Below are 26,731 nucleotides of genomic sequence, written 5' to 3' on the forward strand. Positions count from 1 at the left end.
TGAGAATGTGGTAAGATTTTTGTGGTCTTGTTTGCAGCACAAGAGTGAAAGATTGCAGAGGAAGAAATTTGAATTAAAATCAAAGTGAGGGAATACATTGGTGGTCAGTTATTAATTTATGGAAAAAGTGAACATGTCAAGTTGCTGATGATGTACCACTGCTTCTGGAGGTTCAGCTGTATGATTATAAATTGGCAGTTTTCTTATTCAGGGTGCACACTGTGTATCAAACCAGAAAAGTCATGCATTCACTGAATGAACTGTACTTGACAATTAAGTGGCAACAATTCTTTAATAGCTATTAGGTGGTGGTCTGCCTGAGCCTTGCTGTGTTTCCTACTGTCATTGGCTTTCTAGTTCCTTTCATGGGTGAGGTATTAGATAAATACTTTGTGTCAGTATTCACGGAGAGAATGAGGAGCATGGTGAGATTCTTTCTTTCTTTTCTTTTTAAATCTTTTTATTGAATAAGTATACCAAAAGGTAAGCCATATAAACATTAATACAATGTTAAAATATAATAAAATTACAGAAGGTATCAATACCAAAAAAAATACTACAAACAATGTAACTTAAACATAAGAAACCAAGATAACATAATAGTATACTAAATTTTATATATATATCAATAGAAAAAAAGAAAAAAAAACCCCCCCAAAAAAAACCCACCGTGCAACTAACTAAAAGTAAAGCAAAGCAATGGGCTAACTTGAAACCAAACAGAGTTAAACTTAAAATCACGTCCTCAATCCCGACCTCCATTAAAAACAGTGAAAAAAAACAAGAAGGGTATATATTACATTAAGTGAAAATATCGAATAAAAGATCCCCAAATCTGTTCAAATTTAAATGAAGAATCATAAAGGTTACTTCTAATTTTCTCCAGATTCAAACGTAATATCGTCTGGGAGAACCAAAAAAAGGTAGTTGGAGCATTAAGCTCTTTCCAATGTTGTAAAATACATCTTTTCGCCATTAAAGTAAGAAATGCAATCATTCTACGGGCTGAAGGGGAAAGATTACTAGAAATTTTAGGTAGTCCAAAGATAGCAGTAATAGGGTGAGGAGAGATATCTATCTTTAATACCTTAGAAATAATATTAAAAATGTCTCTCCAAAAAGTTTCCAAAGTAGGGCAAGACCAAAACATATGAGTTAAAGAGGCTATCTGCCCCGAACATCTATCACAAAAAGGATTAATATGCAAGTAAAAACGCGCTAACTTATCTTTGGACATATGTGCTCTATGAACAACTTTAAATTGAATTAGGGAATGTTTAGCGCAAATAGAGGAAGTATTAACTAATTGTAAAATCTGCCCCTAATCATCCACAGAAATGGTAAGCCCCAATTCCTGTTCCCAATCTACCCTAATCTTATCAAATGGAGCTTTCCTAAGTTTCATAATAATATTATAAATCATAGCCGATGCACCTTTCTGACATGGATTAAGGTTAATTATCGAATCTAAAATATATGTAGGAGGAAGCATTGGAAAGGAAGAAAGTATAGTACTTAGGAAATTTCTAACTTGCAAATATCTAAAAAAATGTATTCTTGATAAATTATATTTATTAGATAGTTGTTCAAAAGACATAAGGGAACCATCTAAAAATAAATCCAAAAACCGTAAAATACCCTTAGTCTTCCAAGTTTGAAAAGCGCGATCCGTAAAAGAGGGAGGAAAAAATATGTTACCTAAAATAGGAATCGCTAACCCGAATTGATTAAGATCAAAAAATTTTCTGAATTGAAACCAAATACGCAAAGCATATTTAACTATCGGGTTAGACACCTGCTTAAGGCGTTTCGAATCAAAAGGGAGAGAGGAACCTAAAATAGAGGCAAGTGTATAGCCCTGAACAGATTGTAGTTCCAATGCTACCCATTTAGGAATAGATAGTATATCCTGGTCAAGTAACCAAAATTTCATATGTCGAATATTAATTGGCCAATAATAGAATCTAAAGTTAGGTAATGCTAAACCTCCATCTCTCTTAGCTTTCTGTAAATGTATTTTACCCAGTCTCGGATTTTTATTCTGCCAAATAAATGAAGAAATTTTAGAGTCAACTTTATCAAAGAAAGATTTTGGAACAAAAATTGGTAATGCCTGAAACACATATAAAAACTTTGGCAAAAAAAACATCTTAACTGCATTAATACGACCAATCAAAGTTAAATATAAAGGAAACCATTTAGATGAAAGTTGAGTAATATGGTCTATTAATGGTAGAGTTAATCTTAAATAAATCTTTATATTTACAAGTAATTTTAATCCCAAGATAAGAAAAATAGTTATCAATCAATTTAAATGGAAATTTATAATATAAGGGAAGATGTTTATTAATCGGAAAGAGTTCACTCTTACTAAGATTTAATTTATAACCTGAAAAAAAACCAAATTGTGCTAATAACTCTAAAACAGCAGGAATGGATTTCTCAGGATTAGAAATATATAAAAGTAAATCATCAGCATAGAGTGATAACTTATGGGACTTTAATCCCCGAGTTATCCCAGTAATATTTGATGATTCTCGAATGGCAATTGCAAGAGGTTCTAATGCAATATCAAATAATAGGGGACTAAGAGGATAGCCTTGTCGAGTACCTCGAAAAAGAGGAAAAAAAGGTGAGTTTAAAGAGTTAGTACGGACCGAGGCTACAGGGGAATGATATAACAGTTTAATCCAGGATATAAATTTCAAGCTAAAGTTAAACATTTCAAGCACCTTAAATAAATAAGGCCATTCTACTCTATCAAAAGCTTTCTCGGCGTCTAAAGAAATAACACACTCAGGAACATTTTGTGAGGGAGTATAAACGATATTTAACAATGTACGAATATTATAAAAAGAGTAACGACCTTTAATAAAACCCGTTTGGTCTTCCGAAATAATAGAAGGAAGTACTTTTTCTAGTCTATTTGCTAATAACTTAGAAAAAACTTTAGAATCAACATTTAATAGAGATATTGGTCTATAAGATGCACATTGAGCAGGGTCTTTATCCTTCTTTAATATTAAAGAAATTGACGCTCTATTAAAAGATTCAGGAAGTTTACCAAGTTTCAGAGAAGCCTCAAAAACCCTACAGAGCCAAGGGATCAATAAAGAAGCAAAACATTTATAAAATTCAACGGTAAACCCATCCGGGCCAGGAGCTTTCCCCAAATTCATAGAAAGAATAACATTCTTAATCTCATCCATAGTAATGGAAGTATCTAATATAGAAGACATATCCTGTGAAATCTGAGGGAAGTCTAAATTATCTAAAAAATCATTCATATGTTTAGAATCTCGAGGAGACTCTGATTGATATAAAGAAGAATAAAAATCACAAAAGGTTTGATTAATCCCCACATGATCCAGTATCAATCGATCATTTTGGTTATAAATCTGATTGATTTGAGATTTAACATAATTAGATTTCAATTGATTAGCCAGCAGCTTGCCAATTTTGTCACTGTGAACATAAAATTCACTTCTTATTTTCTTTAATTGGTTTACAATCGAGGACGAGATAAAGTTCAGTTCTTTGTTTGTATAACTCCTCAGAAGGAGCCATAACATATTTCTTATCAATTTCTTTAATCTTGTCCACAATTACCATCTCTTCCTGCTTCTGCTTCTTTCTCAAAGCAGCAGAATACGAGATAATCTGACCACGAATATAGGCTTTAAAAGTGTCCCAAAGAGTGTTAACCGAAATATCCTCTGTATGGTTAATTGTAAAAAAAAGCTCAATCTGTTCATTCATAAAGTTAACAAAGTCCGAGTCCTGAAGCAACAGCGAATTAAAACGCCATTGTCTATTATTTTGTATATTGGCCATAATTTTAATAGAAAGCTTAAGTGGAGCATGATCCGAAATGGTTATAGAATCATAATCACATTTAATCACTGAAGAAATAAGACGAGAATCAATAAAAAAATAATCAATTCTTGAATAGGAATGATGAACATGTGAAAAGAAAGAAAAATCTTTTTCCTGAGGATGCAGAAAACGCCAGATGTCCGTCGACCCAGAATCAGAAAGGAAAGAGTTAATCAAAGTTGCAGATTTATTAGGTAAAGTCCGTAAAGGAGCCGAACGGTCCAAAGCTGGAGACAAACAGGTATTAAGATCTCCGCCCCAGATCAATGAAAACTCGTTCAAATTCGGAAACTGATTAAATAATGATTTATAAAATTCCGGACAGTCCATATTAGGAGCATAAACATTAACCAAAACTACTTTTTTATTAAATAGTAAACCACTAACCAATAAAAATCTACCATTCGGATCAGAAAAAATATCCTGTTGTATAAAAGTAACTGAGGAATCTATAAAAATAGAGACGCCTCGAATCTTAGCATTGGAGTTCGAATGAAATTGTTGCTCCTTCCAGAATTTAAAAAAACGTAGTCTGTCCCCCCTCCGTACATGGGTCTCTTGTAAAAATAAAATTTGTGCTTTAAGTCTCCGGAACACTTTAAAAACTTTTTTTCTTTTAATAGGATGATTAAGACCGTTAGTATTCCAGGAGACAAAATTAATAATAGACTCCATAAATCCTAAAGTCAACCCACAGCGAGGAGGATTGACGATAGGCTCGACCCACGAACCTGGAGAGGAAACAGAACGTACAAGATACCGGGAAAAAGGACGCAACCAGTACTTCAATAATGTATATAGCCCAAAGAGAAAAAAACTAAAACGTGAAGCCCCTCCCACCACCCCCCACCCCAAGACCCCAAGGCAAAATCTAAAGCAGACCCGCCCGAAAGAAGCAAGCGCTAAAACTACCCACATGACTTCCGGTATACGCTCCCTAAAAAAGAGGTATAAATATGAAAAAGATCAGCTAATTGTAAAACAGTAAAAAAGTAGAAAAAAAGGTAACTCAATTAAAATACACACACAACAGAACAAAAGCCAGAAAATATATATTTAAAAAAAAACCTCAATAAACCCCAAACCCATGAATAAACAAAACAACAACAAGAAAAAATAAGATTATTACCATAAACTAGTTATAAAAAGCAAGGCCACACAGGAAATACGTAAAATGACAATAAGGAAGTAACCACCCAGAATCCCCTGGGAAAAGAAAGAAATGACGCAGTTAAAAAGAAAGTTTAGCAACCATATTAAGAAATCAAAAATAAACTTTTCTGCCCAAATAGGGCACGAAAAAGTTAAAACCAACCAATTCACAGCCTCCGATCAACGGAGATAGTTAAAAAAATAACAATTAAGATGTTGAAGGTGAAAATTGATCCAGATAACTCTGGGCATCCGATGGAGAATCAAAAAAACGAAGGACTCCATCTGACATGCGAATCCTTAGACGTGCAGGGTACAGCAGCGCTGGTCTTAAATCCATCTTATAGAATTCCGACATCACAGATCTGTAGCGAACCCGTTGGTCCCAGATTGGTTTACTGAAATCTTCCACGAATCGGAACTTAAGATCCGAAAAATCAATGAAACCTTTAGATCGAGCGAATCGAAACAGTCTCTCCTTGTCTTGAAAGTAATGAAAACGTAAGATAACATGTCTAGGTCTATCTGACCTAGACGAGTATGATGGGACTCTGTGAACACGATCCAGTAGCGGTGGTTGGTCAGGAAATACAGTAGGGAATGCATCTTTTAAAAGTTGAGAAAAATACTTCATGGGGTTGTTAGATTCAACAGCTTCACGCACCCCAATCATTCGTAAATTCTGCCGTCGCATTCTAGATTCTAAGTCAGAGTTTTTAAAAGTCAGAAAGTCAAGTTTCTTCTTCATTACATTAATTGTTTCTTCGATTTTCCCCATCTTAAGCTCACTTTGTTGGGCGAATTTTTGAAGATCAGTTATAGCCGACTGATGTTCCGCAATACATGTTTGCATCTTATCAATTGAATCGGCAATTTTCTGGAGATTAATTGAGATTTCCGTATGAATCAGGTCCTTAACAGAGACAGCGATTTCCGTACGAATCATCTCCGTAACAGAGGTTGAAATTTCCCTCTGAATTAACTCCGATATAGCTTTCAAAGTCACCGGTGATTCAGTCGGAGGAAAATCCATACCTTTCGGTTTAACCGGAGGTTTACCATCCTTGCCGTTTTTCCCGTTCTTAGACATAGCAGATCTAAGACGCATCCAGTTATCGGAGAGTTCAATTTAATTCAAAGTATTGTAAGAGTTGATACCTTAATGGTTAATTAAAGTATAGCTGATCATAGAGAAAAAAAACTCAGAGGTAATGGAGCGAGTCAAGAACGCGACTTCACTCCATGAGCGCTACCGGAAGTCCCCGGTGAGATTGGTGAGGAGTGTGATGTTCAGGGCCAAGTTGGTATCTAAGAGGAGGTGGTGCTCCTAAAGAGCATCATGGTGGAGGATAGATCAGTGATGAATATGGTAGTGTTCTTGTCCGTCTTCTGGTCTAACAGGGGATGGGTCTCGGAGACAATTAAGGTGAATGTCCCCAGGCACATGGGCCAAGTGGTTAAGGCGTTCATCTAGTGATCTGAAGGTTGCTAGTTCGAGCCTCAGCTGTGGCAGCATGTTTGTGTTCTTGAGCAAGGCACTTAACCACACATTGCTCTAGTGTCTGTGCAAGGAGTGCTGCCCCACACAGATTTCCAATCTGCACCTTGTAAGGCATGGAAATGCCCGACGCAGGCCTCTCGTAGTCTGAGTCGACGTTCCCTCCCCAAGACCCGATGGGATCTGTCACAGGTTATCTGGAAGAGTAAGGGAAGAGATTACTGGAACCTAGACAGAGATCTTTGTATCCCCTTGACATAGGACTGGAGAACAGCCAATATAGTTTTTTTTGTTTAAAAGGGGGCAGTAGAAATAAATTGGAAAATTGTAGACTTGGTGAGGCTGGAGGTTGGGGAAATATGTTGACTCTGACTCACATGAGAAACTTGAGGAGATGATAGGTAGGAGGTACAGGAAGGTAGTCACCCCTAAGTTGCAGGAGGCAGGAAATGGGCTGCCAGTGCAGAGTACCCCTGTGCCATACCTTTAATAGTAAGTGTACCATTTTATATACTTCTGAAGGGGATAAGCAACTGGAGGGGAGGGGGAGCTACGCTGACCGGTTCTTGGTGCTGTGGCTTGTGGGGGGGGGGCGGGGTGTGAAGAAGAGGATTACAGTAGTGTTTGGAGATTATATTGTTAGAGGAATAGACAGGAATTCTGTGGACACCATAGAGACTCCCAGGTGCCAAGGTCAGGGATGTCTGGGATTAAGTCCATGACAGCCAGAAGCCTTAGTACATATTGGCACCAATGACATAGGAAAACTGAGGATGTCCTGAAGAATTTAAGGAGCTGGGTAGAAAACTGAGAAGTAAGACCTCCAGGGTAGCAGTCTTTGGATTGCTGCCTGTACCACACGCCAGTGACGGTAAGAATAAGATGGTTTGGCAGATTAATTTGTGGATGAGAAACTGGTGTGTGGGCAGGGTTTTAGATTTTTGGGATCTCTGGGGAAGGTATGACCTGCACAAAAGGGATAGATTATACCTGAACCCGAGAGCGACCAATACGCAGGCAGTTTTGCTAGAGCTGTTGGGGAAGGTTTAAACTTAATTTGGCAGAGAGATGGGAACTAGAGTGATAGGGCTGTTGGTTTACAAGCAGAGACTGTGTAGTGAGACTCAGGAAAGACAAGCAGATGATAGGGCAAAATTGCAGTCAGTGAAATGAGTTGCAACGTAGAGGGGGGACAAAATCGAAAAGGGTTTTGGATACAGGATTGAATGTTTTGTATTTGACTGCACACCATGTGAGGAATAAAGTTGACTCTCTTGTAGCACAGTTAGAGATTGCTGGTACAATGTTGTGGACATCACTGAGTCATAGTTGAAAGAAGATTATAGTTGGGACCTTAACATTGAAACGAGAGGCAGGTTGGCAGAGGGCTCTGTTAGTAAGAAATGAAATCAAATCCTTAGAAAGAGGTGACCTAGGGTCAGAAGATGTAGAATCCTTGTGGGTAGAGTTATGAAACTGCAAAGGGTAAAAAGACCCTGATGGGAGTTGCTTTATATACAGGCCTCCGAACAGTAGCCAGGATCTGGGCTACAAATTACAACATAAATTCATGGGAAGTTAGAGGATTGGGAAGCTTTTAAAAACCAAAAGAAGGCAGTTAAAAATACCATAAAGGGGGAAGAGATGAAATATGAAGGTAAGCTAGCCAACAATGCCAAAAGAAGATACTAAGTTTTTTTCAGATATATTAAGGGTAAAAGAGAGGCGAGAGTGGATATTGGATCACTGGAAAATGACACTGGAGAGACAGTAATGGGGGACAAGGGAAGGCTGATGATCTACACAAGTATTTTGCATCAGTCTTCACTATGGAAGACACTGGTAGTATGCGGAAAGCTTGAGAGTGTTGGGCCAGAAGTGAGTGCAGTTGCCATTACTAGGGAGAAGGTGCTTGGGAAGCTAAAAGGTTTGAAGGTAGATGAAGTCACCTGGACCAGATGGACTACACCCTAGTGTTCTGAAAGAGGTAGCTGAAGAGACTATGGAGGCATTAGTAATGATCTTTCAAGAATCACTAGATTCTGGATGGTTCTGGAGGACTGGAAAATTGCAAATGTCACTCCAATCTTCAAGAAGGGAGGAAGGCAGAAGAAAGGACCCCCCAGCATCCAGATGATTAATGTATATGACAAATAGTACAGAACACTGAGGCATACCTAGCCACCTGCCTCCAATCTGACAAACAGTTATCCACCACTACTCTCTGGCATCTCCCATCCAGCCACTGCTGAATCCATTTTACTACTTCAATATTAATACCTAATAATTCAACCTTCCTAACTAACCTTCCGTGTGGAACCTTGTCAAAGGCCTTACTGAAGTCCATATAGACAACATCCACCGCTTTACCCTCGTCAACTTTCCTAGTAACCGCTTCAAAAAATACAATAAGATTTGTCAAACATGACCATCCACGCACAAATCCATGTTGACTGTTCCTAATCAGACCCTGTCTATCCAGGTAATTATATATACCATCTCTAAGAATACTTTCCATCAACTTACCCACCACTGACGTCAAATTCACAGGCCGATAATTGCTAGGTTTACTCTTAGAACCCTTTTTAAACAATGGAACAACATGAGCAATACGCCAATCTTCCTGCACCATCCCCGTTTCTAATGACATTTGAAATATTTCTGTCAGAGCCCCTGCTATTTCCACGCTAACTTCCCTCAAGATCCTAGGGAGTATCCTGACGGGACCCAGAGACTTGTACTTTTATGTTCCTTAAAAGCACCAGTACTTGCTCTTCTGTAATCATCATAATTTCTATAACTTCCTTATCTGTTTCCCTTACCTTACACAATTCAATATCCTTCTCCTTAGTGAATACCAAAGAAAAGAAATTGTTTAAAATCTCCCCCATCTCTTTTGGCTGCACACATAGCTGTCCACTCTGATTCTCTAAGGGACCAATTTTATCCCTCACTATCCTTTTGCTATTAATATAACTGTAGAAACCCTTTGGATTTATTTTCACCTTACTTGCCAAAGCAACCTCGTATCTTCTTTTAGCTTTTCTAATTTAGCTTTTCTTAAGATTCTTTTTACATTCTTTATATTCCTCGAGCACCTCATTTACTCCATGCTGCCTATATTTATTGTAGATATCTCTCTCTTTCCGAACCAATTTTCCAATATCCCTTGAAAACCATGGCTCTCTCAAACTTTTAACCTTTCCTTTCAACTTAACAGGCACATAATGATTCTGTGCCCTCAAAATTTCACCTTTAAAGGACCTCCATTTCTCTATTACATCCTTCCCATAAACAAATTGTCCCAATCTACTCCTCCTAAGTCCTTTCGCGTCTCCTTAAAGTTGGCCTTTCTCCAATCAAAAATCTCAACCCTGAGTCCAGACCTATCCTTCATAATTATATTGAAACTAATGGTATTGTGATCACTGGACCGAAGTGTTCCCCAACACAAACCTCCGTCACCTGACCTATCTCGTTCCCTAACAGGAGATCCAACACTGCCCCTTCTCTAGTTGGTACCTCTATGTATTGCTGCAAAAAACTATCCTGCACACATTTTACAAACTCCAAACCATCCAGCCGTTTTACAGTATGGGCTTCCCAGTCCGTGTGGAAAATTAAAATCTCCCACAATCACAACCTTGTGCTTACTACAAATACCTGCTATCTCCTTACAAATTTGCTCCTCCAAATTGCAGAGTGAAATTTGCGTAACCCCATGACGACAGAATACTTGCGGTTCGAATTTGTTGTGGTCGCTGATGACTTTACACTATTGCTGGGAAGCAGGGCCAGCCAGCAAATGAAGCTGATTATGGTCAACAATGACAACTTTTGCAGGGTGCATGCATCTACACTTAAAGAAAAACAATGCACACCAGAAGCACGCTATGCAGGGGTGTTCAATGATGCGCTCGGGGAGCTTCCGGGTGCAGCCAACCTGCAGATTGATGAGGAAGTTCAACCCACAGTGTTACCCCCACGACGTCTACCTCACGCTATGAAGTGGAAAGTGAAAACTGAGCTTGATCAACTGGTAGACTGCAAGGTGATAGCTCCAGTCCATGAACCTACAAGGTGGGTTAGCCAGTTAGTGGTCACAGAGAAGAACAACGGCAATCTTCATATATACATTGACCCTCGACCATTGAACAAAGTGCCGAGGAGAGAACACTACCCCCTTCTGGTGATAGAGGACATTTTGCCAGATCTTGACCAGGTTAAGGTTTTCAGCAAGCTTGATATGAGTTCTGCATTCTGGCAAGTGAAATTGGACCGTAAATCAAACATGCTCACCACTTTCAACACACCTTTCGGATGGTGCAGATGGCTCAGACTCCTGTTTGGAACCAGTGTTTCATCAAAGATCTTCCAGCGCAGGCTGCATCAGGCGCTGGAAGGACTACCGGGAGTGATCTGCATCGCAGACGACATTCTGGTGTACGGAAAAGGGAGAACACAGGAAAAGGCAATTGCCGATCATGATGTGAAACTTGGAGCAGCTATTACAGCGTTGTGCAGGGTAGCATATCAGGCTCAACAAGAACAAATCTGTTTTCAGAGTGACAGAGATACCCTTTTTGGGGCATCTCATCACAAGTGAGGGATTTCAGCCTGATCCTAAAAAGGTTGCTGACGTACTCAACATGCCAGCACCCATGGATGTGCAGGGAGTGTAGTGATTGATCGGATTTGTCAACTACCTGAGCCGTTTTCTACCATGTCTCTCAGATACCCTTGAGCCAATACGACAGCTGACAAAGCCAGATGTAGCATGGGAGTGGTCGGCTGAGCAGCAAAACGCGCTCTCCAAGATTAAGCGGATGGTATCCGAAGCACCGGTGTTAGCATACTACAATTCTAAGGAAGAGCTAACCATCCAATGTGACGCCAGCAACAAAGGCCTAGGGGCAGCACTCCTCCAGAATGGAGGTCAGATCGCATATGCAAGCAGAGTGCTAATGGTCACAGAAACGCGTTATGCAACAATCAAAAGGAATGCGATTGTTTTCACACGAGCGTTTTCATCAATACACTTTTGGCTGCTTCACAAGAGTACTCAGCGATCACAAGCCACTCGAAATGATAGTTAAGAAGCCTTTGGTGAAGGCACCAAAGCGCCTAAAGGGAATGCTTCTTCGCCTGCAGACCTATGACTTTGACATCACCTACTGTCAAGGAAAGCTCATGCACCTTGCGGATACGCTATCGCGGGCAGTTAGCGGTACTCCAGGCCAGAAGAACAGCTTCGATGAAGTCAACATGCTATCGCACCTGCCAATCCACGATGAGCGTCTGGAGCAGATTCGCATAGAAACAGGGAAAGGTGACACACAACAGATGTTGAAACGCGTAATCATCAGTGGATGGCCAAGCGAACGTGACGCGCTACCAGAGCAACTCACAGCTATAGGGATGAGCTCGCAGTCCAAGACGGCTTAATCTTCAAAGGTGAGCATGTCATCATACCGCAAAGTGAGCGAAAGCAAATGAAGGAAAGAATTCATTCATCACATTTGGGCGTAGAAGGCTGCCTCAGACGCGCATGCGAATGTCTTTTTTTTGGCCAGGCGTGAGCAGCGACATTATGCAATATATTGCTACATGTGATGTTTGTCGCACATACGAAATGAGTCAGCAGAAAGAATCGCTTATGAGTCATGAGGTACCTGCTTGGCCATGGGAAAAGATAGGTACCGACCTGTTTACATTTGAAGGAAAAGAGTATCTTGCACCGTTGATTACTACTTCGAGGTAGATCTTCTTTGTGATACGACCAGCGCAGCCATTATTCGCAAATTGAAGGCCCATTTTGCGAGATATGGTAGCCCAACACAAGTGGTTAGTGAGAATGGGCCACAATACATGTCAGCGGAGTTTCACAGATTTGCACGAGAATGGGATTTTGAGCACTTGTGTAGCAGCCCCAGAAATAGCAGAGCGAATGGAAAAGCTGAATCAGCAGTTTAAACAGCTAAGCGGATCCTCACAAAGAGCAACAAATCGCGAGCAGATCCCTACCTCGCACTCCTAGACCATGCAACGCACCTTTGCAAGGGCGCAGCACAAGTCCTGCCCAGCGTTTGATGAATGGCCACACACGCATGCTCCTGCCTACAACAGTGGGTTCTGGAACCCAGAGCTGTACGCGAACACAAGCATATGAAACCGTCCAGCAGCAGGCCGACAATTACAGCAAATCAGCCAAAGATCTTGCCCCACTCGATGAAGGGGATACTGTGCGCATGCAACCGCTATTGCAAGGTAAAAAGAATTGGGAGAAAGCAATTGTGTGTCGGCCTCCTTGATGAGCGTTCGTATGTAGTTCAAACCCCTTCAGGGATCTACCGACATAATTGTACACATCTATGAAAGACGGCTGAGGAACCGCCTGAAAAGCTAATCACATATGAACAGGCAAAACCAGGTCAAACAACTAAGATCAATGACCACAGTGTGCCTACCACATCAAATGCACACAGCCAAACACTAGCAGAGGCTAATGACAATGACAACAGTGTGCCTACCGCATTAAATATACACAGCCAAACACTAGCAGAGGCTAATGACAATGACAACAGTGTGCCTACCGCATTAAATATACACAGCCAAACACTGGCAGAGGCTAATGACAATGACTACAGTGTACCTACCGCATTAAATATACACAGCCAAACACTAGCAGAGGCTAATGACAATGACTACAGTGTGCCTACCGCATTAAATGCACACAGCCAAACACTGGCAGAGGCTAATGACAATGACAACAGTGTGCCTACCACATCAAATGCACACAGCCAAACACTGGCAGAGGCTAATGACAATGACCACAGTGTGCCTACCACATCAAATGCACACAGCCAAACACTGGCAGAGGCTAATGACAATGACAACAGTGTGCCTACCGCATTAAATATACACAGCCAAACACTGGCAGAGGCTAATGACAATGACAACAGTGTGCCTACCGCATTAAATATACACAGCCAAACACTGGCAGAGGCTAATGACAATGACAACAGTGTGCCTACCACATCAAATGCACACAGCCAAACACTGGCAGAGGCTAATGACAATGACAACAGTGTGCCTACCGCATTAAATATACACAGCCAAACACTGGCAGAGGCTAATGACAATGACTACAGTGTGCCTACCGCATTAAATGCACACAGCCAAACACTAGCAGAGGCTAATGACAATGACTACAGTGTGCCTACCTTATTAAATGCACACAACCAAACACTAGCAGAGGCTAATGACACAATGCAAACACTAACACAAACGTTGAAACACGCAAATAACAAACAACAGGACTTGGACAAAACAGTAAAAACTCGTTCTGGCCGCACAGTGAAAAGGCCACAATATCTAGAAGACTTTGTCCCACATTGAGTAATGGCATGAACAATGAATCGGTGGGAGGAGAAGATGGCAGTGCGCCGTGCATGCGCAGCTCTCCGGTGAAAAATGATATCGTATCTGTTAAGTAGGGGCCGTGGATAATTCTGATTTGATGGAGAGTGGACGTGAAAGCACAGAGGAACATCTGGAGAAATTTCTGAAACACCCGTCCGCTGCTGTCGTTACTGCATGGTCGGGAATCTTTTGGAGGATAGGCCTCAAAATCCCCGGCCTTGCCTGCTTTCGGCGACCGAGAAGGAGGTGGAATCGTTCGGCAGAGACTCGGTGTCGGAGAGCTGATCAGAGCTCGACATTTTCGGATGACTCAGAGTCAGATTGTGGTCGGCATGGCAGGGAGAGTTTTTCTTTTTTCTCCCGTCTGCGTGAGATGTGGGACATTTGAGAAACTTTGAACTTTACTGTGCTCACGGACTTTCTTCATCAAGTTATGGTATTGTTACACTGTTTGTAACTATATGTATAATTAATGTGGTTTTGTCAGTTTTTTCAGTCTTGGTCTATCCTGCGTTTTGTGATATCACACCGGAGGAAATAATGTATCACTTCTTAATGCATGCGTTACTAAATGACAATAAAAGGGGACTACGTGTCTTCATAATCTAAAAAAACAATAAGTCTGTGACACTATTTGGCGTTTTAATGTCGTGTTTATACTCAAAGAAGGACCATGTCCTGTTTGAGGTTGTGTAGTTTGAAGTTAAAGTCGAATTTTAGTATATTTTATATTTTGTATATATGCTCATACAAATGGAAATAATGAGTGGTATGTATTTGTGACAGGCATAAGAGACATAAGGCACGATTAATGAATCCTTTGAAAGTTAATTCCATGAAAATACACTAGAAAACAGACTACAGAGAAATTGAGTTTAATTGTTAATACAATTGTTCCTTTTCTTTGTTTTGATAAAAAGGGGGATGTTATGGTATACTTGTACATGCACTCATGAGCAGATGATTAAAGTTGGTGCGCATGCGTCATTGTTTTTATCTGAAATATCTGTCTCGGAACACAGAGCTTTATAAAGTCTCAACATTACATCCTTGTTTTAATATTCCAGGCCTCTTGAAATGAATGCTAACATCACATTTGCCTACCTCAATCTGGAAATTAACCTTTAGAGAATCCTGCGCAAGCACTCCCAAGTCTTTTGCACCTCGTATTTTGAATTTTCTCTCCATTTATAAAATAGTCGTCCTTTTAATTTCTTCTACCAAAGTACATGACTATACACTTCCCAACACTGTATTCCATCTGATACTTTGCCCGTTTACCTAATCTGTATGTCCTTCTGTAGCCTCTCTACTTCCTCAAAACTGCCTGCTCTTCCACCTATCTTTATATCGTCTGCAAATTTGTAACAAAGCCATCAATTCCATTATCCATATCATTGACATATGACGTAAAAAGAATTGGTCCCAACACAGGTGCCTGTGGAACACAACTGGTTACCAACAGCCAGCCAGACAAGGTTTCCTTTATTCCCATTCTTTTCCTTCTGCAAATCAGCTCATAGCTTACTTAGCAGCCTTATGTGTGGCACCTTGTCAAAGGCCTTCTGGAAATCCAAGTACACAACATCAACCAGTTCTTCTTTGTCTATCCTGCTTGTTATTGTTATTTCTTCAAAGAATTCCAGTAGATTTGTCAGGCAAGATTTTCCTTGAGGAAACCATGGTGACAACAGCCTATGCCTCCAAGTACCCTGAAACCATTGTTGTTGGCATCCATCTGTCTTGAAGGACAATGGGAAATGTTCATCATCACAAGCCTAGGCAGAAAGTATGGAGATCCTGAGGTGCTCAGTCGTCAAGATCTCCCTCTCAGCCTCACCAGTGTAGTCCAAAGGAAAGCTTATGAAGCAATATGTTTGGTACCAGCTTGGCTGCAGGAGCTGTTGGAAGGATGTAAGAATATTCAATGATGTCCAGCTGCTTTAGGGACTCCACTCTGGATTTTCTGTCTGGGTTTATTCTCATAGCCTTTGCCTCTCCCGAGGCTGCTCATAAGCCAGTGGGGCTTTTACCCATAACTGGGGATCTGGTCCACAAGCACCAGGGCATGTCTACATGCAGGTGGGCCTGCGTGTTGTGTGTGCAGGGGCCAGACCTTCTCCCCATCCTCTGTAGTTCAGCCTGTGACCGAAAGGAGTTCAATTTCCATGTGTCACCAGCGAGGAGGCACTACATGAGACTTGCTGTTGGAGAGGCCATGTACTGGCAGAGAGAGACTTGCACATTCAGCTCTCCTTTTTGCAAGACTGCTAGCCAGCAGTGGAAGCTGAAAGTGAGAGCGACAAACACTACCCACTACACTGCCACACAAGATGCATCACAACAACCATTTTGACACCCTGAAACCACTTCCTTAACAATTGACTCCCAAAATCTTCCTCGCCACTTGGGTCAGACGAACTGGCCTATATTGTCTTTATTGAACACATATTTAAATCGTTCACAGTCCAGGCTGGAAGAAGCATGTGAACCTTTGTATTTAATAACTGGTAGAATGTCCTTTAGCAGCAATAACCTCTACCAAATGTTTTCTGTAGCTGCTGATCAGACTTGCACAACAGCAAGGAGGAATTTTAGACCATTCCTTCATATAAAACTGTTTCAGTTCATCAATATTTATGGATGCCTTGCATCAACAGCCCTCTTCAGGTCATGCCACAGCATCTCAATTGTGTTAAGATCTGGACTCTGACTTGGCCATTCCAAAACATGAATCTTCTTCTTTTTAAACTATTCTGTTAATTAATTTACTCTTGTGTTTCAGATCATTGTCTTATTGCATCATACAACTTCTATTAAGCTTCAGGTGCCAGACCACTGCCCTGACCTTCATGATACAATTTTTGAATTCATTGTTCCCTCAACGATTGCAAGCTGTACAGGTCCTCGAGCAGCAGAGCAGCCCCAAACCACAATGCTTCACAGTTGGGATGAGGTTTTGGTGTTGGTGTGCAGTACCCTTTTTCCTCCAAATGTACTGGCATGCATTTCTGCAAAAAAAGTTCAACTTCTGTCTCATTTGTCCACCAAACATTGTTCCAGAAGCGTTATGGAACATCCAGGTGGTCTTTTGCTAACTTGAGACATGCAGCAGTATTTTTTTGAGAGCAGTGGTTTCCTCAGTGATGTCCTTCCATGAACACTATTTGTATAGTGGACACATGAACTGAGACTTTAGCAAGCTCTAGAGATTTCCTCAGGACTTTTGCTGTTACCCTTGGGTTCTTTTTCACCTCCTTCAGTATTGCATTTTGTGGCCTTGGTGTGATCTTTGCAAGACTCCTAGGATGAATTTTCTCCATTTTTAGACTTTTTTCTTACTGTGAACTAATGAACACTCAGGTCTTTAGAATGCTTTTGTAGCCTTTTCCAGCATACTTCTGCACATTTCTTCTAAGGTTCTCTGAAAGTTGTTTTGATCTTGAGGAGAGCAGGCTCTGTCAGTAACTTGACATTGTGTATCATTTATATACGGTAGGACACCTCTACAACCCACACCTCCAATCTCATCTCATTGATTGGAAAACCTGACTCCAAATAGCTTTTGTAGAAGGCATTACCCCAGAGGTTGACATACTTCTTTGAACCTAGACTGTGAATGTTTAAATGGCGTGTCCAGGGGAAACCCATGTGGTCACGGGGAGAGCATACCTGACCTCGGGAAATCGAACCCTTATTGGTGATCTCTGGTACTGTGGACCAATTGTGTGCTTTTTGTGATATAGACAAAGATGTAAGTGAGCTGATTTGCAAGCTTGCAGATAACACAATACTTGGTGGAATTATGAATTGAGGAAGGTTGTCAAAGGATTCATTCATAGACTAGTTGGCAGATAGTTTAACTTGGACAAGTGATAAGTGTGGGGTGTTGCACTTTCTGGGGCAGGGGAGTGGGAGGGGTCAAATGTAAGAAAAATTTACAGTAAATGACAATCTTTGGGAGCACTGATATACATACTGATTAAGTTCATGATGAGGTGTGGTTTTCAGGGTACCTTTCTTTGGGGTACATTAATGACCTGGCTGTGAACTTTTCAGATCAATAAAACCACTAAATGTGTTGAATTCAGTTTTGTGGCCTCTTATGATGGCTTTTGAATTTGCAATCTGGAATTCTTGTCCAAAACCACAATTGTTCCGCCACCTTGTAATGAGGAATGTCTCGTGTTGGTGTTCATCATAGGCCTTTCCTTGCAGTTTAGGAATTTACAAACTTTTAATGGAAAATACAGCACCAAAAAATCAGTATGGTATTTGGTCAATTAAAAAAACTGATTATATGACTGAAATTCACAATTATACATGTTATTATAGAAGGGGATTCTGGAAGTGATGCAGACTTCTACGTGGAGGAGGATGATGATAGTGACTATGAGAGTTCTTTGAAGAAAAGCAAAAAGGGAAGGAAAACTAAAACAGTGCCTGAGAAAAAGGAAAAGAAGACACCTAAACCCAGGCTCAGCGCTACAGGTAAGCTGTTAATGGAAAAATTAAATCCATGGGCTGTCTCGAGTTTTTTTAATTCTATGGTAAAGACAAAGGTATGGTTGTGTAGTTCAGGATCAGTGAGTATAAAAGTGAAGGTGAGGTACTTGGTTGATTCAAATAGGCTCAAATAAGGAAGCTGGATTGGAAGAGTGAAGCCAGTGAGTTTTCATTCTACAGGAATATGTTGGTGTACCTGGGGTCTGAGCAAAAGTTCAGAAGAATGTCTGTCTCACAACTGTATCAATAGAATTGTTCAGCAATCAAGGAATGAAGAAAAGAGAATTTAGCCTTTACATCATGTTGTTTTGGGCTATTGGCACTTGCGAACAGGTGTAGTACCTCCTGATTTAAAAGTCCTTGCATCCATACAAGCTTCCGAAAGGATTTTTTTCTTGTGCATTTGCAGAACTCTTGTGTTCGCTCTTAAACTTTGAAGGGAGTGGAAAAGATTAGTATACTTCTGTTAGATTATGATGTTGAATGGCAATGAAGATGCAAAGAACAGCAGGGCCTACTCATTCACTTAAAAAAAACTCATCCTTTGCTCCTCTTCCCTCCACATGAGGTTAAATGGTAAGAAAGATCATCAGTTAATCTACAAAATTGAATTTAGTGAAGGAGAAGAATTGAGACAATTTTTTCATCATACAGATCGGCGCTCAAACTACTTGAATACTGAATTACAAATTCATATCATGGTGTCAACATGTAACAAGCAAGAAGCCCTTTTCAGTTTGTCGAATAGATTAAGATTTGGGAAAATCTCTATATAAACTAGTACTGAAATCTCTACAGCAATTTTCTCATAAACTGGGCAGCAGTCTTTAAGTTTTCCCATGTAATTCCATGCCACCAGTGTGGTCGATAATGAACTGTTCAGTTCAGGGCAGTGTGAAGTGCGCAACAATTGCAACATGGTCATGTCAGTAATTGCACTAAAACCCTCTGGGCATGCAGCGCTGTTCCTTCTAAGCTGCACTGGGAGCCAGTGAGATTGCATCCACTGTTGATCTATTATGGTGATAGGCAAATTGCAGTTTATCCAGGTCCTTGCTTAGGCAGCATTTGATTCTGGCCATGACTTGGGTCTACCATATTTTAGGTATCACTGCCGTTATTATCTTAGAACATGTAGAAGAGCCAGGACCCCAAATTTGAGCCACCGGTATCATCTGGGGGTAATAATTCTTATAGTGAATTTTGGCAAGGTATACGCCCCTAGTGCTAGAAAATATGTGATAGCATTGCAGCGATGGTAGCTTTCTGTGATCCTATGATAAGATGAATTATGCCAGGTACCTGTCCCCTACTTTGCTCAGATGATGAACCTCCCAGAGAAGAATCCTTCTGTGTTTGAAGCCTTCAAAACAGACCAATTCTCAGTGCAGCTGCCAAGTAACAACCCCTTTGGGCAATTTGTCAGATAGTGTACTCTTTCCACCACCCACACTGGATGGCTGTGGCTTCTGTGCACAGTTGGGTTATGTCAGAAGAATCCCAGATGCTCCTCCACTTTGAGCTGTAATACTCATACAGCATGGAAACCAGCGCTTCAGCACACTGTGTCTGTGCCAGCCATGAAATACCTATCTATACCAATTCAATATCCCAGCAGTGTCATGAGTTTTCAGCTAGTCATTTAATTCTTCTTAAATGTTAATGAGAGTTGGCAAAGTTTAATTGTAAATTGAGTTGGCTGTTTGGGATTTGAGTGGAAGCCTTGCAAGTTCACAATGTTTGGGGAAGTTTTCTACCATTCTTCACAGTTGTAGCCAGAGAAACGTGTTGACCTGAGCTTTTATGTTCCAAGCTTACCATGTTGTCTTCTACACCTATAATATTTGTCATAATACTTGATGCATTAAAAAATTGCGAATATTTTGTATTTAAATTGAGTGCATTTCTGCCTTCAAGTTTAAGCCTTCCTCTTCCAACAGTTCTCGTGTGTGTGTGTATCTTTCTTATTTCTTTAGCTTATATGTTGAAATATGAAGCCCTTCATAAGAAATTTAGTGTCACTTTTTCCTTCCCATAATTTCTGTCATTAAATGATTACTCAGCGTTTACATTTCTAGTTTGTCACCAAGTACACAAGGTTTAATGAAAACTTTTGGGATCTCTGTGCTTAGTAATTTGTTAGTTAGGAACATACTGGTTACTTTTATTTATTTAATGTGCATTATATTTCCAGTATTACCATCATTTAACATTTTGCTTATATATTTCATTTGACTTTTAACCCCGATTAAAAGTTAAATGCCTTCATTTTAACCTTTTGTTTAACAAACAAGCCAGGTGTCTTGTTGGGCATATAGTAGTGTTGATTAATAAGACTGCAAGAACTTCTTTGTAGTTTTTACTCTGTCATATCTCCTAGGTAAACATGAATTTAACAGACCAATTTTTATTTTCCTGCCGAATAGCCAAGCATTTAATTACTTGTATCAGAAATCTGTTAATCTTAAGTTGTTTCGAATCACTTTAAAATAAGTGATTTGTGTCACATTACTGAATATTTTTAATTACTGATTTGTGTGTCTTTCTTTTTTGAAGTCACCCCTGCAACTCCCAGTCCGGTAAAAGGTAAAGGGAAGGGACGGGTTGCTACCACAAAGGCATCACCACCTTCTAAGGGGCAACCACCTGAAAGTCCTGCTAAAGAATCAAAGAAAGAGAAGAGTCCTCCACCAGAAACAAATGAAGAGGAGGAGCCAGAAGATGAGGAAGAGGAGGAGGAGGAGGAAGAAGAGGAGGAGGAAGAGGAGGAAGTTAATTCTGGGGATGACTGAACAATACAAGGGAATATTTTTTATATAAGTAGAGTTAGAATAAATTTCACTGACAGCTTGGTTCACAAGGTTTAGACAGAGGACTTGAGTGGGTGTGTGCGTGTATTTTTTTTATGCTGTCCCATTTTGTATCTTGCGGTCATTAACAAAATCAAATCATTTTAAATTTGGCTTGCTATTTTATAGGAGTTGCTTTGATCTTTTCAAAATAAGAATCTGCAAAGTTAGCCAAAATTGCTAGTATTTTTGGCGAAACTTTCATTTTGTAATAAGAATTTCATGTCAGGTAATAAAAAGTCTTGCCAAGCTACAAAAGTATATTAGCACAGCAGATGTACCTACATTATGTTCAGGCAAACCTCTCGGCCTGTTTGATCCAGGAAGCTAACGTACCTTCCCAATGAGTTGTGTACAGAATAAAAGGACAAAAGGTGTGAATGTCAAAGTATAATTTATAGAACATGAAATTCATTCCACTTAGCAACAAAAATTGTTTAATTTTCTTCCCGGTGAATGAATCTATGAATGAATCATTCCTGTGGATTTCTTTGTTTGAAAGATTTGATAGCAAAGGACAAGATCAAAGGCTCCTGTAAATATATAACTCTCTCAACCTTGTAAAATTTCAATGCTGTAAATACACATAGCGAAATGAGCGACAAGTTTAAGATGCAGCTTCATTAAAAGCAGTGTAGATTTTGCTTAATGCTGACTGATTGGTCTCTCTCTCAGTATATTATCTGATGAATTTTCTAAAATTCATCTCAAACACTTTAGACTTTTGTACCCAGTTCTTACCTCATGATTTGTATAAAATGAAAAGTATCCTCTTAAATTGGACATGTGAACCCATGTTGCATAACTAAATATAAAGTGGTGACGAATAAATAATCTTCAGTCAACTGCTATAATCCTGTTTGAAAATTGTATGTTATATTTCAAAATTCCTTTTTTTTTAAAAAGTGTAATTTGGTCTAAACTTCTGCTTTTAAAACTTACAGGGGATCGAAATGGCCAGTGTCCTGCAGTTCATATCTAACCAGTTAACAAAAAGGAACTGCTCTATCACAAAATAGTTGTATTTTAAGATATGGCCATGCTGTTCACAGTAAATGAACAGAATGTGTGATGTAATAATCCTGTAAACCTATCACACAGTTTTCATTGCTAGTTTTATTTTAAACACTTATATTTAATCTTAAAAAAAACAAAACTGGGATAAAAGCAGTTCTGCACCACCAGAAATCACTGAGTCATCAGGTCTGATCTTGTGAACTGAATTGTTTTTTTTTGCAGATTGAAACGTTTAAAAATGAATGTGACTGAATCCTGAAAAACTACGCGTTTGTTGTCTTTATCAGCATTTTGTCAAAGCAGCCATATCTTTGTAAGTTACAGATTAAAAAAAACTTGTACAGCCAATTCTTAATGTTGAGATCCAATTCAAGTGGGCTTTCAATTTCTTTTGTTTTTATTTTCGCTACAGAACATTAAATGTCTGCTGATGTAAATTGGTTTCGATGCTCAGTTATTTTTTGGGGGGGGTTGGTGGGAATTAAAGGATGACGAGATAGCATTTTTAATGTAACGTTGAGAGTAGTACACTTGTAAGTTCTGGAGTAGTTTAAAAATCTTGGCTTTTGAGTTCTATTAAAATGCCAGAGTTTTGTTTTTAAGATGTTATATCTCTGGGAAATTGCAACTGATGGTGTTTTCTGCTTCATAGTATATTGAAAATATTGTCTTCCCACATGTCCCAACCACATTCCATTTTTCCAGTTCAGATTTTTTTTACAATAAGGGACATTTCCTGTAATGGACTATGGGAAAGCAGCGGTTTTGATCATCTAACCTAATTTTCTTAAAACAAAGACGCATTCTACTCCAGTATATCTTGCAATATTTCATTGGCTCAGTTTTTCTTAAGTTTTTAAGATGTGCATTGTGTTTGGGCAAGGACAGAATTGTATCATCTAATAAATTGAACACATCTGTACTCTTAAGGTAATGGTGATGTGTTACTTGCAGAAGAGCGCAGGTTATAAAATAGCCTGGCCAAAAGTCATTTTTATATTGTTGCCCAATATATTGAAGAATGTGATTTTGAGCTCTTTCTGGAGTACTATAATATTTTCAACTGCCAGCATCATTTGACTAGTAGTAGCCCATGTAAAGGGCATGTTGAGATTCCTGTGTTGTAAATGGAAAGTGTGTAGTTTCTATATCTTCTTGATACTGTTTTACTTCTGTTAGGGTTGATTCCTTTAGCATTATATGTGGGTATTTCACCTTGTGATGCCCAGTTTATATAATGGTGTTGATTCACTTGTATATAACAGTATTCCTTATAAGCAGCAGCGTTCATAATCCCCTGGGGTATTCTGAGAAACACTTAGTGATTTTTGCAATATACGGACAGTAGAGATTCCCATGTTGGAATACATCTGTGTTTCTTTGGGGTTTAAAAAAAAACACTTATCCAACTATAACCTTATTATATTCCTGATCTTGTCAATCTCACTTGCATGCCCGCTACTACTAATTACATCAGTCCCGGCAATATTTTTCTTGACACTGTATTGTTTTAAAGATTTAATACAGATTCAGTCTATTAATGATTCAATTTAGAATAAAGTAGATATCAGAACCATATAAAGTATGAGCTTTTAAAAAAAATTGTGAACATGCAAGTGTTTGGATGATTAACTGCTTTCTATTTCTTGAACAGTAGGGGACAAAGAAAACATGTTAAAGTTTAATTGCACTTCATGATTAGGCAATAGATTTTAGGCGTGAAGAGAATTAAGCTGTGCATTTTGTAGAAGAAGACAGCACAGGCAATTTTGACTGCTGTAATTTTAATGTTTCTAACGCTGACACTTTGAATAGAGTTGCTATACAAAAGAGCAACGTTTAATGTTTTCTACTTGTGCTCACAAATGTGTCTGCTAGCCATTAATGTGCGCAACATAACTACAGGATGTGGAAGAAACCCCTAGGGATGGAGAATTTGGGAGCAAATAATTATCTGTCCCTTATTATTCTTTTGTCTCATTTGCATTTCAATGAATCAATAGCTAATCTGTTTCCATAGGCTGATTTTACATTTACCCTTTTCAGACCAATGTTTGGTTCACTTATTCCTTTCTGTGCAGCACTTGCGTTAAGTGCACACAATTTTTTAAAAATCACCTGTTTTATGGGGGAAAAGGCAAAAGGTAACATTTTTAACCAGAAAGAGTAAAACAATTTTGCATTTAGAAAATGTTTACAAAACTGGTTGGAGATGCTTGTAGTGATCAGAGCAAGAATTTCCTTGGAAGAGAAATAACTTGTTTTCCGACATAGTTGAGTTGTGATCCCTGATTGGCTTTAGCCTAAACTGACTGGGGATGATATTCGAAACCTGATACTTAATCATTTTTAAAGAGGAAAAGTGCTTTGGGCAAAATAATTCCTTGAAGTAGAATGTTAGTACTCTTTGGCAGGAATATTTGCAATATCATTTCTGTCACACTATGTAGGGCAAGACACTTGCATAAAAATATTGGCAGTATACTATGGTTCAGATACCTGTTGCCGAAAACTTCATTTCTGAGATTACATTATGCTTGAATGTATTTTGCCTTCATAAAGTAGTGGTTTTATTCAGTTCTCACAAAATGTGGAATTCATGAAAAGTCTGTAGTGGCTTTTGGGTTTGTGACCAAAATCTGGCTCTTTTATTGAAATACAAACAATGCTGGGTCTACTTTCATAATGACAGATTAGTATTATATTTGTTCTTGGTTAGGGGAATGATTGAGACATTTTGTAGTGCTACTATCAATCAGTTGTCAGCCGGATTATATAGTTCAGGCAAAGAACAAAGTATCACTAATCCCTTGTAATGAGGGCTGATTGTGTTTCTCTGAAACAAACAGATAGATGAATTATAGATAACTTTAAATTAAAAACTGAGAGTTTCAACAAAATCTTGAGAAACTCAGTCATACAGATGATTCCATCTCCTTTGAAGAAGCTTGCACAAATAATGGACTTGAAGAACTGGAGAAGATCCAGAAGCTCCACATGTACTTTAGTAGATACTTCCTGCTTCAGGCTACTTGCATAATGTGAGAGTTCCTATGTTGCAGGAGTTCCCATCCTTTTTTCTATGCCATGGACCAATACCATCAGGCAAGGGGTCTGTGGACTCCAGTTTGGGAACCCCTACTTCTAATGAGAATCCTATGGTACTGCTATTTTGGGAGCATTGGAACCACTTTCCACGAAACTAAGATAATGTTTAGTTTATTTTGTGTGTTGAGCTGGTTATTTGCAATCAGCAGTTGTTATGAATGCACCCAGAAGGCTTTGAATTTTTGTATTGAAGTGGTAGATTATGACCATAGTGATAGAGGACTACAGGATGGGGGTGAGAGAATGAATAAAGTGAATTAATAAAATTGTCATTCTAAGGAGTTGCACTGCATGTCTTCACAGTAAATGCTAAAGAAATGTTCCTGCCATTGTAAAAATAACAGATTCTGTTAACTGGAGAAGTGACCAACAGCTTTGATTGTATTTAATAGACCCTACAGTATTTTTTGCAATAATTAATTCTGTCAGCTTTAAAGCTTTCAGAATACTTTAGAGGGATGGACCATATGACATTTATCTTTCGCATTTCCATTTTACATAGTGACTTCAGAATATGTTGGGGCATCTCGGACTGTTTACATAGTTGATCCAAGCATGGTTTTGTGTATTGGTGTGATTCAGTGTGCAACATAACTGGCACACTTGGTGGGGGTGGGGGGGAGGACTGTTGATGTATGCATTGGAATATTTTCTGTGAAAGAATTATTGTGATTAGCTTTCCTGCCTTCGTTACAAAGAAATCCTAAGCAGCCTGATTCTCTGTAGAATATGGATGCTTTATCTATTGATATGAATGCCTCTTCTAAAGTTCTTAGGAATGAAAGTACCTTTGCAATTACACATCCAGTTGCTATCAATTGTTCTAAAGCAGATTTTTTTTTCCTGTTTGTTTTCACTCAAAGGGTCAAGTTGGTGCAGACGCTGCATTTTGGCGCAATTTCATATTTTTGTGTGTGTGTAATTGTATTAATTTAGGTGATAGAAACCAGAATGTATTCAACATAATGTCTTTGAAGACTGGATAACTATGGTGATGGGGTTCATTTTGTGTAATCATCCCATTTATATTTGTTAAAGATTTGCTTTATATAAAGATTTTTTTTGCCCTACATGCTTTTAATTCTATTTGTTAAATTGCGTGTTAGTAAAATAGTATTCTGTGCTCTTTGCTAGAAAATGGACACTAGTTGTGGAAATTGATCTTGCTAAAGTAGCATGCTACTGCCTTTAAAGTTACACTAATTAAAGGAATACCCTTAATTTGATATAAACTGGGGCCTGATCATTGAGGAGAGATGGTGATTGAAGTGATTGAATTTTAACCAAAAAAACCTTCTATAAG

General features: G+C 39.1%; 1 protein-coding gene across 2 annotated transcripts in view; it reads left to right on the plus strand.

The window, feature by feature from the left end:
- Positions 1-23,761, plus strand: part of nucks1a (nuclear casein kinase and cyclin-dependent kinase substrate 1a) — a 51,646-nt gene extending 27,885 nt beyond the window's left edge. For both annotated transcript variants that reach the window (XM_063065274.1, XM_063065273.1), the window contains exons 7-8: positions 18,284-18,439; positions 21,011-23,761. In XM_063065274.1, coding sequence (XP_062921344.1) covers positions 18,284-18,439; positions 21,011-21,246 — 392 coding nt within the window. In that variant the 3' untranslated portion in view covers positions 21,247-23,761. The remainder of the gene's footprint in view (positions 1-18,283; positions 18,440-21,010) is intronic.
- Positions 23,762-26,731: the final 2,970 nt, after the last annotated feature.

Source organism: Mobula hypostoma, chromosome 13 (assembly GCF_963921235.1).
Source record: "Mobula hypostoma chromosome 13, sMobHyp1.1, whole genome shotgun sequence".
Taxonomy (NCBI): domain Eukaryota; kingdom Metazoa; phylum Chordata; class Chondrichthyes; order Myliobatiformes; family Myliobatidae; genus Mobula; species Mobula hypostoma.